Genomic DNA, 19,589 nt, shown 5'->3' with positions numbered 1-19,589 from the left:
TGTAGTTCTCACTTTACTGCCAAGTTTATTATGAGAGACTTCAGAAAGTGCGGTCAGTGCATCTGGATTGCCAAAGGGCTTTTAGGGTTACATACAAAAATAAAATAAAATAAAGATTAGCCAGACAAGCAAAGCATATAATGTGTCTACAATAGTTTAAATGTGCTGCCACTGAAGTTGCTCTCACCTAGAATATGAGAATTAGTTTAGGCCTAAATACTATATTGTGCAAAATATTAATTGAAGTGTCTTTTATAAAAATAAAGTCTTGGTTCCCACCATTAAACTATTCTCTACAAAGTTCCCACAGCCTACAGGATGAGAACACTTAGATACTTCCAGCATCAGCCCCCATTTTGGATTTAAGCCTGTATCAGCTAGAAAGCACAACCTGATCATAAAGACTAGTTAAACTCACTTGCCCAAACTGCATTGCAAGGAGGAAACAATCATGAATGGCAAAAAGTAAATTTGATTTTAAAATGTTCCATTTCCATAACGTAGGGTGTAAGCAACATAAATTAAGAAATGTTAAGAGTACTTGGGACTATGTTCCCACTTGGAAAACTAAGCACAAAGAATTCAGGAAAATGCCCCCTCCTTATATAAGGGGCTACTTTCACCTGACAGAAGATTCCATCAGTTTTCAGCTGACTGGTGTATGAGAGTACTGTAAAAGAAGGTAGCGCAGGCCAAAGAAATCTGAACCATGATTTTAACTTGCCAATGGCCCTTTAGCATTTACATTATCAGCTGATTCAGCTGGAGTGATGTTCATTTATGGTTACCATATTTCCAGGTCCAAAAAAGAGGACACCTGTGGCGGGGGGACGAGGGGGGGGGGGCAGGAGGAATGTGATGGGGGGGGGCAGGACACACAGGTGCCCTGCCCCTGCCCATTCGGCTGTCCCTCACTGACAAGCCACAGCCCCACCCCCCCAGCCCTGCCAGTGCATCTCACTCCCAAAAGGCAGTACCCTGCCCCATCCTCCCTGCTGATGCCCCTCACTCCCAACCCGCAGCCCCCTGGCACTACCAGTGCACCACGCATCCAACCCATGGCCACCTGCCCCACCCCACCTCCCCCATGCCCCTCAGTCTTGATCTGCAGCCCCCTGCCCCCTTTCCCCAGCCCTGCCAGTGCCCCTCACTCCTGAACCTCTGTCCTCCCTGTTGCCTCGGATCTCCGTCCCCCTGCTCCCACCAGCGGACAAAGCAAAATCGCAACCTCAGCTCCCAGTCGCGCACGTGTGTCGCTAGGTATTCTGGGAACTGTAGTTCTACCTAGCAGCAATCGTGTTGAAAACAGACTGGGGGAGGAAATCCAGGACATTTTGCTTGCATTTAAAAAACCCGCCCAGACGCAGCACATGGGGCCATAAAAGAGGGCATGTCCAGGAAAACCCAGACATATGGTAACCCTAGTTAATTTAGCCTAGGGATGTATTCTTTTCTACTCTGCCTTGCCTCCCTCAAAATCAACATATGGTGCCAAAGGAACCAGGATGCAGACTTATTTACCCATTGTTTAACATACACATGTTTTCTTTAGCATATTCAAAGTAAATACAAACACGATTATTTTGGCAAGAGAAACTGCATTGTTCTTTTAAACAAGTAGCCATCAACCAAAATAATTATCCCTAGTCATTACTTAGCTTCACCATAGGCATTGCAGCATTCATCCTCTATCCAGAATGGCAGCACATGCAGCCTCCATGAAAGCCAACCTCTTTGTTGATTAACCAGCAGTCAGCAAGCAGGAGTACTTCCTGGATTAGTGTAACTATAGCGTAAAAGTGATATTGTAGCTGTAGTAATCCAGAAATTATATAAGAGGCAAGGATTTCCTAGGGTGATACCTTTTATTGGACCAGCTCTGTAGTTGGGATAAAGTTAAACAAGCTTTCAAATGCAAGACCTGCAGAGTTGGTTCAAAAAAAGATATCATCCTAAGAAATCCTTGCCTCTTGCATGAGTGTAACTAAGCATTCTAGCTAAGGAACTTCATGAAAAGCAAGATATCCTATGTACATACACACGCACATGCACACATGCACCCACCATAAATAATAATCTGTGCTTTCAGTGCTCACGCTTTAGTAAGTGTGTGAATAATTTTTTAAAATACTGAAAGAAAAATAACCTATTACACCTGAGCTCAACTTTTCCTGGGAGTCTTTGAAAGAAAGGAGGGAACAAGACATCTGAAATCTGAAGAATATCTAATGGTTTTATGTAATTGGGGAAGTATATAATTATCTTCATAAGCAGAAACAATCTGTACCATTTGTGGTGCAGTATTTAAAGTATACATTAGTGCAATTATAGGTCTGTATAATTAATCCAAATCCAATTCATTCTTTAAATTGCATATTGGTGCATTTCAAATGTAGTGCAGTATATTTTATGAATAAAACCTTACAGGATTTCCCAGAGGTACTGAGACAGTAAAGAAGTAATGAACCAAGGGATTGTGATGCACAGCTGGTGTAAACTGAAAGAGGCAGAGTCAGCACTCTTTCAGCATGTAAATAGTCTTTGATTAGCCAGTAATTAGGTTGAAATAGCACTAAGTGCTTGTACAAATGTGCTAGAAGATCAAAGATCAAAAGCATCAATTGTCTTCAGGAACCTTGGTGACTGTGTCAAGTATGTCAAACTTGTCCAGTCTTCTTCATTAGGGATGATGTCTGTGTCAGACTAATTTCACTGTTTGCGTTGGAAGGATGTTGTCACTCTGCTGCTAGGCAGGACCTGCCTAGTTATCATGTTAATCAAGCTTTCCTTGTTACAGTGTTGATTGCATTGGTCTTGTTAACACAAAGGAGCTGCTAATGAGCATCTCTGAAACTCCATTTGTACAGTGCAATTGTTCTAAAATGATTTTGAAGAAAATGCTCTCTAATGTTAGCTTCCTTCCAGCTACATATTCTCAGTGACAGTAAGGTACTCTCCTATTATTTTGCGCCTCACACCAGTTGGGACAATTTCTTGTATTTGTCCTCATTATCCCAGTAGACCACTGATCTCTGATTACAATGCTGAGCAAAGCTCAGGATATCAACTCACCCTGCTGGCCCTTTCTTCCTCTTGGGTAGAAGTGGTCCCCACAGAGAGCAGAAAAAAGTGGCACTGTGGAAGACTGTTTACTTTGTGGAAAGAAATGAGAAAGAGCTACTGCCTCCTGCATAAGAAAGTCACATGAATCCCAGAATCCCACTCCATGCAAGGAGGACAGAAAAAAGAAGATAAACACTATCGCCTCTTAGAAAAACTAAATTAAGGGCAGACAAAGGCATTATATTTCACCCCTCTCTGCCTAGCAATTGCCTTTTAGGAAGAAATGAAGTTGCATCACCAAAGATGCAATCAGAAAGACAAAGTAAAATAGATATGCCCACATTTTTAAAACCAAGTGCTGGAATAAATTACTATCATTTGGACAAGACTGAGTAACAAATGGGACAATCAACTAACCACAAACATAGTGCTTTAAGTTCGAATCCAAATCTTTTTTCTTTTTTTTTAAAGAACGATAGTCAAAGCACAAATAGTCTGGGTACAGACGTGGTTAACCGTTACCAAGGAGCACATGAATAAATGCAATGGAGTATCCAATGTCAAAGTTTAAAGGTAGCTGCTGTTACTATGTGAAATAGTGAGCAACACTGATTTCTTCTAACTCTCTCTACAGGGCTTGCTAAAGTTGAACAAGCTTATGGAACTAGTGATCACTAAATTGTTAGGCTGGCTCAGCTTGCACGCACCTTTTGCATCACTCCTTGAATAGCCTGTTCCATGTTCTTGCATGATTCAGACATTAATTTTGTTTCTTGAAGATCTGTGCTTCCATGGGTTCTTAGATATGTCCTGAAACAGTGTATGTATTCCTCTGATATTCTGTTAGGGTCCATCTGAAATAAATTTTAAAACATCCAGAGTCTAAGAGTTGTCCAAACAATAATCAATATAAGCAATAACCCAAAATTACACTTGTATCCCAGATCATGCAATTTCATTCTACTCCTACCACTCTGAAATAGATTTTCAATACATAGTTGTTTTATCCATGTTAAACCAATGAGTGTTAAGGTAACACACAAAAGACAATTTGGGGATTCTGTCTATAATGTGTGAATTCCATTCATGTTTATTGGCAACTTGTGCCTCCTGGGTTTGAGGGGGGGCACCCAAGGTCCCCCCATGGCCGATTGCTGAGCTGTGAGGGATGCAGGGGGAGCCCCTCGCCCTGCACTTGGCAGTGGACCTGGAAGTGGACTGGAAGTGCTTCTGGCCCACTTCCGGGTCTGCTGCCAAGCGTGCTGGGGAGCCCCCCACACTCCTGTGGGACGCTTCATCCACCCTACCATCTCAGCATTTCCGAGCCACCTGATAGCTTCAGGTAGGTAGAAAAAACATTTAAAGCTGTATCTATGTCTGAATCGTCAAATCCTTCTGAATCTCTCCAAATCGATTCGGAGGGTTCTGATTCGATTCAGAGAGATTAAAGGGTCTCCTGCTTTGATTTGGATTTGGAGATTCGGCTGCCAAATCTCTGCTGAATCGAATCAGTGACCAAAGCTTTGCACAGCCCTAATAAATGCCACTAGAGGTGAGAGTACATCTAGCATAGAGTTAATATAGCATGTTGTTAAACTTTAATAATCACTCATTTAAATGGAGCACTTGAATAAAGAGATGACTACAGCCAGGATGAACCAGTTTCCATGAGCCATTTCAAAATGGGGGTGGAGGAGGACAACAACTTCTGGATCAGCTGGTATGACTGTGCCAGCAGTAATCAAACTGAGCAGGGATTGGCGGTCTATGGCCCATGGGCTGGATCCAGCCCATGAACAGACTGGATCCAAACTATGGCAGTATGCTCCAGCCACAGTAACAAAGGACACAAGCCCCATGATCCTAGCACCTGCCTTTTTCTATCTATTCCTCTCACCGCATTGGCTAATCTCTAGCAGGTGTGAGGCCACCGCCCATGGCAGGGGCTAGGATGTAAGTAGTGGCCCACAGTGGCATAAACGTTGCCAACTCAAGAGATAAAGGAACTTTTTAGAGTGGGGGAAAGGAGGAAATGATATCTGGAGTAAAAGTTTTAAAATGGCTTGTGGATTCTCAAGATCTGGAGGAAAGAAAGCTTGGCTTTAGGGTATCCCTAACAATATAGAGTGGTGAGGAATTTATGCTAGCTAAAGTAAAGAGTAACTGTTTTTGGAAATGTTATAAAGACTGTTCCCTTCAACAGGCACATGTGCCTGAAGAGGTGAACTATAAACATAGCAACTCCACGAGATTGGCATTTTGGGACAGGGTGGCCTTAAGCTACTGGTTCAGCATTTGTTTCAGTTATAGACTATAACAGGCCTTAATATGCTTAATTTTGAAATGGTATAGCATTTGCTTCAATTTACTTGAACAAAGTTTGGGTACAAGAAGACACAAAGGAAATGATCAGCCCAGAAGACATCACAAAGTGTGAGCCATTTTAAAAAATTCAAGAGGGCTGGAAGGGCAAATAACTTTTTTTTAGAGGTCACTGTTGGTTAGACAAGGATAATTTTAGACAAGATATAGCTTATAAAGAGGATAATAGGCACATTAATATTAATTGAAGTAAAAAACAATCAGGAATGCTTTTATGTTTTGGGGGGTTGGGTTTTTTTTTTACTTTATTCAGTAAGCTTTTTGATATTTTAGCTAAGCCATAGATTATAAAAATCAGGGTTCATCTTGGAATCTTAGCTCTTCAGCCTTGATCTACAGTTCTTTCTGAAGAGCCCATCTGCAGATGAACTAAAATAAGCTCTTTTATAACTTATTTTAAAACTTAGATGAAAAGCCCTTTTCTTTAATAGGCTAGCTAGCTGTTAAAGCAGGGGTGGGAGGAATACGGTATGCAGGCCGGATCCAGCCCACCAACTGATTAAATATGGCCTGCAGGCAGGCACCCACCACTTGAGTAGATTTGGATCCAGCCCACAGCTGGCCCTGTGGAGCTCCACATGGAGCCGAGCCCTGCCCAGGACAGCCCATACCACGCTCCCAACCACACCCGCCCAAAATGCTAGGCAGCACTGCCTTAGTCCTGGCCAGCACACACAGCTTCCCAGTGGGGCTACTGTGCAGCTGCCCAGGTACTGCTTGGCTTCCCCCACCTCCAGCAGCTCCTCATCCTCCTTCTGTTGCCCCTGCTGCATTGCTTAATGCAGGGAGAGGAGGGAGAAGCCAAACAGTAACCAGTCAGCTGCAGAAGTAGCCCCACCAGGAAGCTGTGCACATTGCCCAGGGTCAGGGCCAGGGCAATGCTGTCTGATAGGCACAGACAGAAGTACAGCATGGACTGCCCCAGGTGGGAATGGGTGGGGCTCACCCCCATGTGAAACGCCATAGGGGCAGCTGCAGGCCAGATGCAGGGGTGAGACAGACTGCACATGCTCCACACCACCCAGGTGAGCTCTGCTGTACATCCCCCCTGCCCTTTCCTCCCTCCCTCCCCCCACCCCCAGCCAGCTCCCAGGACCTAGCATGGGGGCAACACCCAACCCCCACACACACCCCAACCACACCCTTCATCCACAATACACAAGAGTAATACTACTTTGAGCTATAATGCTGTATGTACACTACCGGAAAAAAAACTTAATCAGGACAAAAATTATTTTTTGAAATACAATTAAAATATACTATAGTAAATGGTTGATTTTTAGTATACAACTTGTTGTTTTCTGTATTTGTTAAAAATGATAGCTTCTGAAAGATTTTTGGTGTGCAGCCCTTGACAGCTCACCAAAACACATTAAGTGGCCCTCCAGCCAAAATAATTGCCCACCCGTGTTAAAGGCTTTTTAAGACTTTAGGACTTAAGAGAAATTAATTTTAAATTCTCTCATGTTAACAAGATTGTTTTGTTAGATGCATGTGCATTTTATAAATGTTTAATCAGTTCCTTGCTATGCCTCATCTGTACTGTTTAGTCATTTATATCTAAATGACTATTAGATTTTTTGTTAAAATTTACCTATCTTTATGAGTCTGACTGGCTGTTTGAAACTTTCTTGGTTCTCAGAATATATCTAGGAGTCATTACAAAGACCTAGGACAGCTAAGTGATACGGTCTGATTTCTAAGAAAAGGCTTGCACCCAGAAATGTAATAGATTCCAAAGAAAGAGGTAGTGCTGCAGTTTACTGACAATAATGAAAGCCTAAAAAGCATGTGAACTGAGTGATCAAATCCAAACATAGCAGTTGGGTGAAGATTCAGCTAAGAGAACTTCACCAGGGCTTTGACAATATATGTTAGAAAAGTATTACATCTTATACCTTTGTAGAGACTTCTAATATGGGGGGGAGGGGGACATATAAAATATGCATTTAACATGCACAGTACCTTGTTGGCAAACTTACAAGTTGTTTTAACTTATTCATCCATTTTTTTCCAAGTGTCCTAAGAAAATTTTATTCTAAGATGTAAAATAATGGGAAAGAGCAATCCCAGGAAATCATGGTAGGGAATATATTCTTGTACTTCATGTGTGTCCATCTGTTATTTAATAAGACTCTCCTGCACACGAATACAAACATGCTCCCCAAAAGAATACCAGGCTTGAAGAATAATGTGAAATTTACAAGCAATAGATGTGTGCACAAGGACCGAGTGAAAGGTACACATATCATCATGAAAATTAAGTCAATTTGAAACTTGTTCACTTAGAGAATGCTATTGAACTAAGTACACTGAGAATAGTATAAAATAAATGAAATTATTAAGATTGGAAGATATCAGTATGTGGATCAATATCTGAGTTAGAAAGCTTGAAAAAAATAACAGCTTTTTGTAAGGAACAAGTCTTTTTCTAATTGTGATTGGTGTGTAACAAGGGAAAACCCTGCATTCAGCTCCACACAAAATATTCTAGGAGTTACTAACTGAAGCAGTACAGAAAAGCACTATAAAAAAAGATCAGTACATCAAGACTAGGTATAGACAGCCCAAGGCTGAATCGATTCAATCTTTGCAGGTGAGTCTAAGCTGTGTAGATTGAACTAATAAGCAAGTGAACAGACATTCACTTTTAATTCTGGAAATGCAGCCACATGCCTGCAGTAGCCCAGGCCAGAAGCCAGAGGGTGCTAAATCATGCCTCCCTACTCAGTTGGAGCAGACAGCTTGGGCCAAGGCTAGCCTGCCCACCCTGTGATTTGGGGGGGGGGGGGGGGTGCTTGCAGGGGAGGTGCAAATCACCCTGGAATGCTGGGGGACTATAAGTTAACTTGACTGTGTAGGGGGATCTGGGACAGAGGTTTAGTAAACCGATTTGACCTAAATCAGTCAAGTCTGATATTACACCCATCCAGGTTTATCTTAAACCTGTTTCGACTATTTTGAAAGCAATTTCTGTGCACTGAACTTCTGTTTTGTTACAGATTTGAACCAGTTTCCGATCACTTATGCTGGTTTATGTGTAATTTCTGTCCCTAGCCCAAAGGGGCTGAATTTATATGGAAAGCTTAAGAATAGTTAAATGTGCCTGTACAGCTTAGTTTTGTAATACATCTGTGTATGGAGAAAAGGTGATTGTCTAGAAATATTTGCAGGGTGCAAAAATCAAGGGAGAAGAATAATGACTTAATGCAGTATAACTTTATTTAATGCAGTCAAGATAAAGAATAGGAAAGTATCTTATAGACAAGACAGAACAGTCTAAAACAGTCACCTGAGAAAACTGACAGAGGCCCAGCACTTCAGACCTGCAAACTGACCAGGACAGAACATATCACTAAAATGTGCCCATAGAGACTTCTACACTATCAGAGAGGGATTGGAAGAGCTAAAAAAATATATTTTCAGCCTAATATCTGTGACTGAATTAAGTAAAATATTACCACTTTAAACCAGGGGTTTAGAAACTATTTCCATCCAAGTTGACATAATTCTTCAAAGTTCTTGAAAATAATTATTGCAACTTTAAATGCTGTAAGAATTGTAACTGTATCATGGAATAGTTTAACTGCAAAATCATTATTTCACATCCTGAAGAAGTAACATAGGCCCCTCAGAGGATCACAAACAGAAATGAATAAATGCATCAATCAGAAGAGGGAAACCAGTTATGACAGTGTAACATGTAATCAAAAGGAACCAGGTTAAATAAAACAGACCTCGGTATTTAATTTACCAGTTTTAAGGTTAGTGGGACAGAAGAGCTATTAAGACACAAAACAATTACATGCACATTAAAGCATAAAGACCTCTGTAAAATCAGAAAAGAGTCTAGCTAGTCTAAACTAAGTGTAATGTTGAAAAAAAAGACTGGACCCTAAAGCTAAATTAGGCAGGCTTCATTAGGTTTACAATGACCACTCTAGTGCTAAGACAATAACATAAGGCAACAAACTGTAATAGACAACTCAGCTAGCCAGATGGCCTGCCACAGTGCATTCCATGTGGTACTACAGAGCAGAATGAGAGAGAGTAATTCAAACTTTTTGGAATACAGTGGTCATCATTTAAAACATTTGCCAACAGTTGCTGAACTACAGCAAACAAAGCAGACTGGGATTTACAGAGGGTCTCAGGAGAATTTGGATTACTCACTAGGATGTGGGCATCTAATTCACTTGAGTCCCTTTGGGGTGGGGTGGGGGGGGGAAGGGGGGCACACAGCCAAAAGTAATAACTACTAGTAGATGTTCACTTTTCAAGGGTAACTCCTAAATTTACAATTTAATCAAAATACAGACATCTGAAAGTAGCTGACAAAAGTTAATGCATCTGTAATGCAGGTGCAAAAGACCAGGAACTTCGTAAGGGCTAGAAATGCCCAGCAAATCAAAGTAAATCTGCAGCACAGTTCTATACGTATCATTCATTGCCCAGGACGGGGGTGGGCAGGGTGGAGGAAGGGGTGAGGGGAATCAAATACATTCCCATCCAACGACATTTTGGTTGAACAAAGAGATATTATCGTACTGAAGAAGAACATCTTTGGATTAGTCCTAATCTAATAAACCCTGACAAACATCATTGCAAACATAGGTGATGGGGATGCAGAAAGATTGCTTATGTTACCAGACCCATCAATTGCAAGATCAATTAAACCCATTCTAATAAAACAAGGAACACTACAGGGTATGTTTGATAGGGAAAATATGTGATTTATGGTGATCAGCTAGCCCAGCCAATTGCCATATAGTTTGCTCCCCTTCCTCTTTCCCCCCACCCCCCTCCATGACCCAAGAGATACTTACCAAGCACCATCCCCATAATGTTTTTAGTGGTTTTGAAAATTATCTTGCCACAGTAAAGTCTGAACACAGCCTTTACAGGAATCTATTTATATTATCTATAAAAATTAGTAGGTTACCTTAGTTGTGAATTAACATTATGCAGCACTGAAAACAGAACACTGTGCAAGAAGTGATTGATAGGAATTTTAAAGGATGCTTTGGAAATAGATCACAGTTTCTAGTTTACTACTTCTGTGCCACTATTTTGTGAGCTTGTTTTGTCTCTCCTCTTGAAATTGCAAAATGTTCCTGGCTTCCTGATAAGGAAAACTTTTCAGGCCTCTCTTTATTTTTCTTGCCCGTCTCTGGACCCCTTTTAACAACCCACAACTAAACACAGCATTCTGAGTGAGGCCATACCCATTAATAGAAAACCACTATACCATGTTCAGTGTTTTCTAGCCCACCTATTGCATTTTCACTGTCAGCTTACTTTTCTGACCACTGTGCATTGAACAACAGTGTTTCCCTTTAGCTCCCCTCTGTCATCAAGGTCCTTTTCCCCTCTGAAGTTGCAATCAATTTAGCACCTACAATGCAGTTCAATTTTCCTTCTACTACCCTTTGCCTTACATTTGTCAAGCTAAGATTTCATTTGTTATTTTGCTGTTCATCAACCTAGGAGATTAAGCCCATCTGAAATTAGTCTTTTTCAGCTTCAACTCATTCAAGTAACTTCTCATCTATAACATTTCTCACCTCACTGTTGACCCCTTTCCAAGTCATCACATCTCCTTATAAATTGGTATATATGACTTGGAAAGGGGTCAACAGTGAGGTGAGAAATGTTGTAAATAAGAGAAGTTAGTTGGATGATATATAGATATAGGTACATACATATATATCCATATGTATATCTATTTATCTATCTATGTGTGTGTTGCCCATCTCCCCCCACAGAAAGATGAATGATAAAAACAGAAAAACAGATTAAATACTAAAATAAAATAGTATGTAATAAACAACAGATAAAACAGTGCTCCAAAAGTTAACCTCTTCTACTAATAGCTTGCCCAAATAAAAAGGTCTTACATCATGTCCTGAAGATGCCTCAAGATATTTATTTACTAAACACGGCATAAAACCTTGCGAAGGTTTATTTACAAAAATAAATAAATGAAAACTCTTGTTTTTACCTTTTTCCTTTCTCTCACATAAGCAAAAAAACAGAGAAGTAGTAAGAGAGGAAAATGGAAAGAAGGAAGAGGAGAAGAAAACCCCGTATTATTTTCCATGAACACAGGAAAGCTTTTTGATTTTCAGTTGTCATTGGAAAAAAAAAATCAGATAAACTATATTAAAAGATGTCAGTACTCTTTGAAAAAAGTTTAGCACACTTCAGTCAGCTTAAGTATAAAATATTGATCCAATCATGCTTTGACTATTACTCCTTAAGACACTACACTTTTTTTTTTTCCACCATGCAATTTGACCATTTATATCCTTTAGCCAGCATCTATTTTATGAAGGAATATCAATTTCACCCCAAGACTTTCCTTAACACCTTCTTACAAGGGACTTTGACAAAGACCTTTTGAAGTCATAACTCATACAAGCTGGCTTTCCTTTATCTACTATTTTGTGGCATGCTTGCAGAATGCTAGTAGAAGTCTGAGAGGACACAGTTTGGAAATAGATTCATAGATTCAGATTCATAGAAGTAGGGTCGGAAGGGACCTCGCAGATCTTCAAGTCCGACCCCCTGCCCTGGCCAGGAGAGAAAACTGGGCTCAAATGACCCGAGCTAGGTAATTGTCAAGCCTCCTCTTAAAGACCCCCAAGGTAGGAGCCAGCACCACTTCCCTTGGAAGTTGGTTCCAGATCCTAGCCGCCCTGTGAAGTAGTGCCTTTTAATGTCTAGTCTGAACCTACTCTCTAACAACTTATGGCCGTTATTCCTTGTTACTCCGGGAGGCGCTCGAGGGAACAAGGTCTCTCCCATTCCCCGCTGGTCCCCCCCTAGTAAGTTTATAGACGGCCACCAGGTCCCCTCTCAGCCTTCTTTTGTGAAGGATGAACAGGTTAAGGTCCCATAGCCTCTCCTCGTAGGGTCTGCCCTGCTGTCCCCGGATCATGTGAGTGGCCCTCCTTTGGATCCTCTCAGTGCTGTCCACATCCCTCCTGAAGTGCGGTACCCAGAACTGGATGCAGTACTCCAACTACGGCCTGACCAGTGTCGCATAGAGGGATCACCTCCTTGGCCCTGCTTGTGATGCATCTGTGGGTGCACGACAAGGTGCGAGTAGCCCTACTAACCATGCCCTCACATTGACGGCCCATGTTCATCTTGGAATCAATAATGACTCCAAGATCTCTTTCCACCACTGTGCTTTCATGAAGAGAATTTCCCAGCCTATAGATATGCTACTGGTTCTTACTGCCCAAGTGCAGCACCCTGCAATTGTCAGTACTGAATCCCATCCTATTCTCATTTGCCCACCCCTGTAACCTGTCCAGGTCCAGCTGTATCCTGTCCCTCCCTTCTGGCGTGCCCACCTCACCCCAAATCTTGGGGTCATCCGCGAATTTGAACAGGTTGCTTTTCACCCCCTCATCCAAGTCGCTAATGAAGAAATTGAACAGTGCAGGCCCAAAGACTGAGCCCTGGGGGATTCCACTGCTCACATCCCTCCAAGTCAAATATGACCTGTCCAGCACCACTCTTTTAGTGCGGCCTCTCAGCCAATTTGCAATCCATCTAACTGTGTAGGCATCAATGCCACAGTAGCCTAGCTTTTTAATGAGAATGGGGTGGGAGACAGTGTCAAAGGCCTTTCTGAAGTCCAGAAAGACTACATCCACTGCAACACCTGCGTCCAGTGATTTTGTGACCTGATCATAGAAGGCAATCAGGTTGGTCTGACAGGACCTGCCCTTAATGAAACCAGGCTGGTTGCCCCTAAGCATCATCCCCGCTGCTGGCCCTTCACAGATGTGCTCCTTGATAATCTTCTCAAAGAGCTTCCCCAGGATCTAAGTAAGACTAATGGGCCCATAGTTGCCCAGGTCCTCCCTCCCTTTTTTGAAGATGGGGACCAAATTGGCCCTCTTCCAGCCGTCCAGTACCTGGCCAGAGCACCACGAGTGCTCGTAAAGCTGTGCCAGGGGCCCCACGATAACCCCTGCCAATTCCCTCAACACCCTGGCATCTGGACCTGCTGATTTGAACAAGTCCAGCCCCCTCCAGAAGTTCTCTAACTCGGTCCTCCCTGACCCTAGGCCTAGCAGAGTCTCTCCTGAGTCCGTCCCAAATCTTGGTGCGGGAGTCCCAGTCTCTGCCCAAAAAAATGGAGGCAAAGAATTTGTTACAAAGGTCTGCTTTTTCCTCAGGTGCAACCACCAGATTGCCTAGTGTACCCTGCAGGGGCCCCACATTACCCGGTGCCTTCTTCATACTCCCTATGAATTTGAAAAAGGACTTTTTGATGTCCTGTATACACTGTAGCAGAAGTCTGAGTTACATCATTCAGATGAATACAATAAACTCCAAGTCTATTTATTTACTTTAATCTATTTTTTTTTTTTTTAGTAAGACAGAATACATGACATACGTGCTAGTTTGGGGGAAGTCAAAAGAAATAAAATATAAATCAAGGCCTGAATTTTCAGAAATACCTAACAAATCCATTTAAAATGAGCTTGAGTTTCAGTAGGACTGGGCTATAGTGCCTGATCTACTGCCCTTAGAGCATGTTCCTATCTCTTAAGATCTTCTCAAGATCCTGTTGTTGGTGTCTATATCAAGCCATGACCATACATATTTTAAACTGAGTTTAAGCTAATGAAAGGCATCTGAAACAAAAGCTAAAAGTATCAGTTTTCTGGAAATGTACTTTAGCATTTACATGTGCCAATATGACAAATTACTGAAAAATCAGTTCTCACTTTAGGAGGATTTCTTTGTGCTTCCTGATAAAACACACCTGAAGCCACAGTAAATAGTTACCACCTACTGCTCCACTGTAAACTGCAAATCTTTCATTACTTTCTCATTGGTCTTGTACAAGCATGACCAAGTGATAAATTCAGTTAAGGCCATCCATCTAATATTGCTAGTGTCCAAGGTTTTTGGGGAAGGTGCGAGTAACATGAATTTTACTCAAGATGGCTCACGAAAAGAATATAAAATACTGTATTCTTTAAAAACACAGGTCATTGCCATTGACATATCATTGCAATTCATAAAATAGCTGTTTCTTTAGTAACTGCATACACACGTTGCTTTTTTCATTTGCATTACACTGCAATACTTGCCCACAAACATGTGTTTACCCATGAATGCCTAGTGTCACTCTTAGTTATATGTCTTGTGAAATTCCAAATGCTTAAGCCACAAAGTAAACAAAGCAAAGGAAAACCAAACCTCGGTTACTGTCTCATCCTCTATTGTATGTCATGATCCAGCCCAAATTATTTTATGCAAATAAAAATACAAAATATCTGGAACTGAGTCAGAATGTATTCTTTTTTTTTTTTTCCTCTGGAGCTTTAAAATGGTCATAAAACATCCCTGCATAGTTTCTCATTATTAATTTATCCAGTTTATTAATTCACACTTGGTTAATCCATGACCCAGTAATTCACCTACGAAAAGGTTTCCCCCCTCCTGTTTGAGGAATAGCTCAGAATCTTTGAGAATGGTGCTCTTCTATTATTAAAAAAAAATCATTATTTGCCAAGATATACTACAACACTTAAGTACACACTGAAAAAAATCAGTAAAGTACTCCACTAGCATCATCATCATAAGGAACCAGAGCTGTATTCATCAAAGCTCATGCACAAGTCAATAGGAGATTTTCCATTGATTTAACGAGAATTAAATCATGTTGCACATGAATAAAGATATTTTGTCAGACAGTAAAATAATAGTTTACCATTCCTGTCTGTTTGCCTTTTTTCAAAGAAGTTGGTAATCTGGAATAGGTCAACACTCTGTAGTGTGAATGAACAAGGTTGTCTGTTCTATTCCATTTCTCTACGGAGGAAGGGATGACATTTTAGAATATTTTAGAATATTTTCAATACAATTGGGCTGCTTATATCAAGTCAGTTTAGTTATAATGACTTTGAAGCATACTAATTACTCTTCTATAATGCATCCTCTCAAATTATGATGTTCTGGTAGAGATGTCTCAGTAGATTTACAAGATGTAGCAGAAGAGTTTTTCACTCTACAAACTGAATTACAGCATACCTTAAAATACATCACTGTCGGGGAAACAAGTAGCTGTAACTGCTTTACACTACATTCTGGGAATGAAATGTCACTCCACTAAAACATACAGAGAATAATTGACTAAGCACTGTATTACTTGCTCCAATCTTCTACAAATCTTGTAAAAAAGTAAGCAACAAACACAAAGCATTTGCTGATAATGGTGAATAGGAAAGAATAAAGTAAGTGCAAGTAACAGGCATAGGCAATATTACAAAAAGTTTGATACTTTTACTTGTTTTGCTACTTATTTGCTTAAATCTGTTTGCATTTGTATTCTAGCCAAAGTACGCATGGTCAGGTCTTGGAGTCTATTTTGATGTTTCTGGTCCAGCTATGGCCCCACTGCTAGTTTGTCTATCTAAAAAGTGAACTGTACGAACCTGTAAAAAACAGATTCCTATTTACTTCAAATCAACAGAAAATAACAGAAGCACTAGTTCTATGAAGGCAGAATAATACAGATATTAAACTCTACTACTCAGCAGCCTGCTTAAAGACCAAAAAGCTAACACCTAACCCTTTTTCATGTTGCCCCTGAAAAAAGCAAACGTCAGCCCCTCCACTTCCTTTGAGAAAGTTTGTGGTACCAGACAGAAGTAATGCAAATGAGTCTAACCAATGCACAGTATTGTTTCCAAGAAGAGAGAGCTCTTTTCTGGCTAAAAGCATAACCGCTAGAAAGCAGATATACTGTAGCTCAATTCCTCCTATCCTAACATACATACTACTGCCTAATCTAAAATATTAGATAAGAGCCAGTTTTGCAGCCTGCTGAGGAATTGCAGTTGTTTTCTACTGGAAATGAACTAATAAATTACAGAGGTACTTCTGCCCCATGCAGCCACTGCAAAAGTCCCATTATGAACAGCATCAGCATCAAATTCACAAACAGTCTCTCTTTAGGAGAAAATTTCCTTTTATATATACAAAAATGTTTTACAAACAAGTAAAAGACACCTGCCATTGGCAATTATTCTCCAAAGGGACCAACACAATCCCTAACCAAAATGCAGATTTCAACTTTTTGCTCTGCATAACATAAAAATTACTGTTTCTAAGATGATAATACATAGCACAAAAGCTCTCGTATCTAAGATTTAACAATGCCATTCACTATGAACTGTATTGCTAAAATGCAGATAAAAACCTGTTAGACTGGTTCACATTGCTTTAAATTTTTCTGAATTCTGCTTACCAGAATGTTTGTGGATGTGTGGGAAACAATACTAGCCTTACTGTGCGTATTCCTAAACTGGCCCATCCCTGGAGTATCGAGGCATTCAGATGTGCCACAAGTGATGCATGCCACCTTCTCAAATTCTGGAGGCACATGTGCCCCTTTTAAAGTGCATTACCCCACTGTGTACCCCTGTTCAGTTACAGATAACAAAAAACATGTGCCCTGTGTCACAGCTGCATTGTAACTGCTCTGACAGCCCAAGAGATACTGTAGCATGTTTTTCCCCTCATTCTTCCTTCATTCAGATTTCCCCTTTCCCTTCCTTTGCTTTCCCATCCCCTCCTCTCACGTACCCTCTAAAACAGCAGTTCTCAACCTGTTCAGACTCAAGTCACCTCTCAAAAAATGACAGCGCTTTGTTTTTATTCATTTTATGCAAGAGGGAAAAAAAATCACCAAGCTGTTTCTATGATGCAAAGGGCCCAGAAAGACCCAACAGGGTGGGCTGTTTAAATGCACTGGTTTCCTAGCTGAAATACACAAGATATCAAGAACAGTCATTTACTGAGTCCAGATCATAGGTCCCCTTTTCCCAGCATCCTGTGTCGTATAGGGGCAGAGAGTGGATGCTGAAAGGGGACTGAATTAGGGTTTCCCACCTCCCACTGCTCCTCTCCTACTATCAGCCTCCAGCATTTAAGGTCTAGGAAGTTCTGATTCAGAGGCTCTATCCCTAACTCCCCTGCTCAACAGCTACTGACTACAAGTCACCCAGGGAGGTTGTGGGCTCTCCCTCCTTGGAGGTTCTGGAGACCCAAGTAGACAAAGCCTTGGCTGGGATGATCTAGTTGGGGACGGTCCTGCTTTGAGCAGGGGCTTGGACTAGATGACCTCCTGAGGTCCCTACCAACCCTCATTTTCCATCATCTATGATGCCTCTTTCCTCTAAGGATCTATCCCATCCCCTTTTGACTCTGGCTACACTTCCAGCTGCCACAACATCTGGCGGCAATGAGTCCCACCGGGCAGGAAAATTTCCTAGTGACTTTAAATTTCCTACTGACTGGCTTCATTGTGGGGGGACTTGGGTCTCTGGGTTTAACTTGGGAATCAAGTCTGCACCCTTGCGACCTTGCGTGGTGCTGTCCTGAGCATCTCAGCCTGCCCCAGGGAGCATCTTGCAGCCTCCCACTGCAGCATCTCGAGACCCCTCTTAGCAGCACGTTGTGGGCCCCCAGGGGCACCTCGAGCCCCCTCCCCACAGACCACCTCGAGGGCCCCTAGGCAGCACCTCAGCCCCTCCCGCCACGCACCACCTCGAGGCCCGTCCGGGGAGCCCCTGGCTCCCTGGCGAGGGCACCCGCCAGCCCCGACGCAGCCCCGGCCCGTGCCCGGATACATACGACGCCCGCCGGGGAGAGCCGCGGCGCCGCTACCTGCGCCCTGCAGTAGAGGAACAAGGCGACGCTGCAGACCGCCTGGCCCAGCCCCAGCAGCACCAGCGCGGCGAGCAGGGCGCGCGAGGCCGGCGGCGCGGGCGGGTGCGGGTGCGCGGGCTGCGGCGGCGGCGGCGGCGGCGGCAGGGGCGAGGGCTCGTGGGGGGCGCCGCCGCCCAGCTCCTCCGAGCCGCGCAGGTACTTGGTGTAGTCTCGGCTGGCGCGGCGCATGGCGCTCGGCGGTGCCCCTGGTCGTGCCCGTGCCCGTGCCCACAGCCCCGTCCTGCAGCACGGCGGGGGCAGCCTGCCCTTATCAGCTCGGCCTCGGCGCCGCAGCCAATGTGCGCCGCCTCTTCCCGCCTCCACCCTGGCAGAGCCTCGCTCCCCGCGGGACCGCACCGGGGGAGGACTTGCAAGACGTTGGCAGCTCCCCCCGCCCCTCGCACGGCCGCCCTTTCTGCCCTCCGCAGCCGCGTTCAAAGGCTGCCCCTCCACCCCACCTCGCGTTTCCCTGCCACGTGGTCGGGGAGCCGTAGACAAGGGGGGCTGGAAGGGACCTCGGGGTCACCTCGTGTCCGGGACCATCGCCAACTACACCGTCCCAGCCAAGGCTTGGTCTACCTCCGTCTTAAAATCCTCCTCAGACAGACATGCCACCACCTCCTTCCCTAACTTGTTCCAGTGTTTTCCTACGCTCCTCGTGAGAAAGTTTTTCCTAACATCTAACTATAAATAAGGAGGGTTGGAAGGGACCTCAGGAGGGCATCAAGTCCAACCCCCTGCCCAAAGCAGCACCATCCCCAACTAGATCATCCCAGCCACAGCTTTATCTAGCCGGGTCTTAAAAACATCCAAGGATGGACTGTCCACACCCTCTCTGGGTAATCTGTTCCAGTGCTTCACTACCCTCATAATGAGGGTAGTAGTCTTCCTAATATCCAACCGAAATTTCCCTTGCTGCAACTTGAGACCGTTGCTCCTTGTTCTGTCATCTGCCACCACTGAGAACAGCCCAGCTCCATCCTCTTTGGAACGACTCTTCAGGTAGTTGAAGGCTGCTATTATTAAACATCCCCCTCCCCCTATGTTTTACTGCCTCCAGGGAAGTGTCAAGAGCATCCCTTCTCCAGCTTGACTAGGAGAAGCCAGCCCAGTGCTTCTCAACCGAAGTGCCACAGCACCCAGGGGGCAGGCCTCAAGAGCCACTGTGGAGTGCCACACCGCACAGGTACTTGGTGAGGCAGCATGGTTCATTGTGCAAATGTGATTCATCATATAAAGCCCGGGAGGATTTCCAATAGGAATCTGTAGCTGCGGGCTTTCGGAGTCCTTTGCAACAGGAAAACAGCTGTATTATTTTTTCTGCGTTCAGAGGAAAGAGTCAGAACAAAAAACTGGCATTTTCTGAGGGGGGTTTTGAGTCTGTGCAGGGGCCTGTGAGC

General features: G+C 43.2%; 1 protein-coding gene across 2 annotated transcripts in view; it reads right to left on the bottom strand.

Moving 5' to 3' along the window:
• The window catches only part of TNFSF11 (TNF superfamily member 11), a 32,043-nt gene extending 13,494 nt beyond the window's left edge, over positions 1-18,549 (bottom strand). Inside the window, exons 1-2 of one of the 2 annotated variants that reach the window (XM_059725073.1) lie at positions 18,115-18,549; positions 3,771-3,917 (exon numbers count right to left, since the gene is read on the bottom strand). In XM_059725073.1, the coding sequence (XP_059581056.1) occupies positions 3,771-3,917; positions 18,115-18,378 (411 nt within the window). In that variant the 5' untranslated portion in view covers positions 18,379-18,549. The remainder of the gene's footprint in view (positions 1-3,770; positions 3,918-18,114) is intronic. The other variant, XM_006266893.4, reaches the window with a different exon arrangement.
• Positions 18,550-19,589: the final 1,040 nt, after the last annotated feature.

The sequence above is a fragment of the Alligator mississippiensis genome, chromosome 1 (genome assembly GCF_030867095.1).
Source record: "Alligator mississippiensis isolate rAllMis1 chromosome 1, rAllMis1, whole genome shotgun sequence".
Lineage (NCBI taxonomy): Eukaryota > Metazoa > Chordata > Crocodylia > Alligatoridae > Alligator > Alligator mississippiensis.
This window is presented reverse-complemented; position numbering and strand designations above follow the sequence as displayed.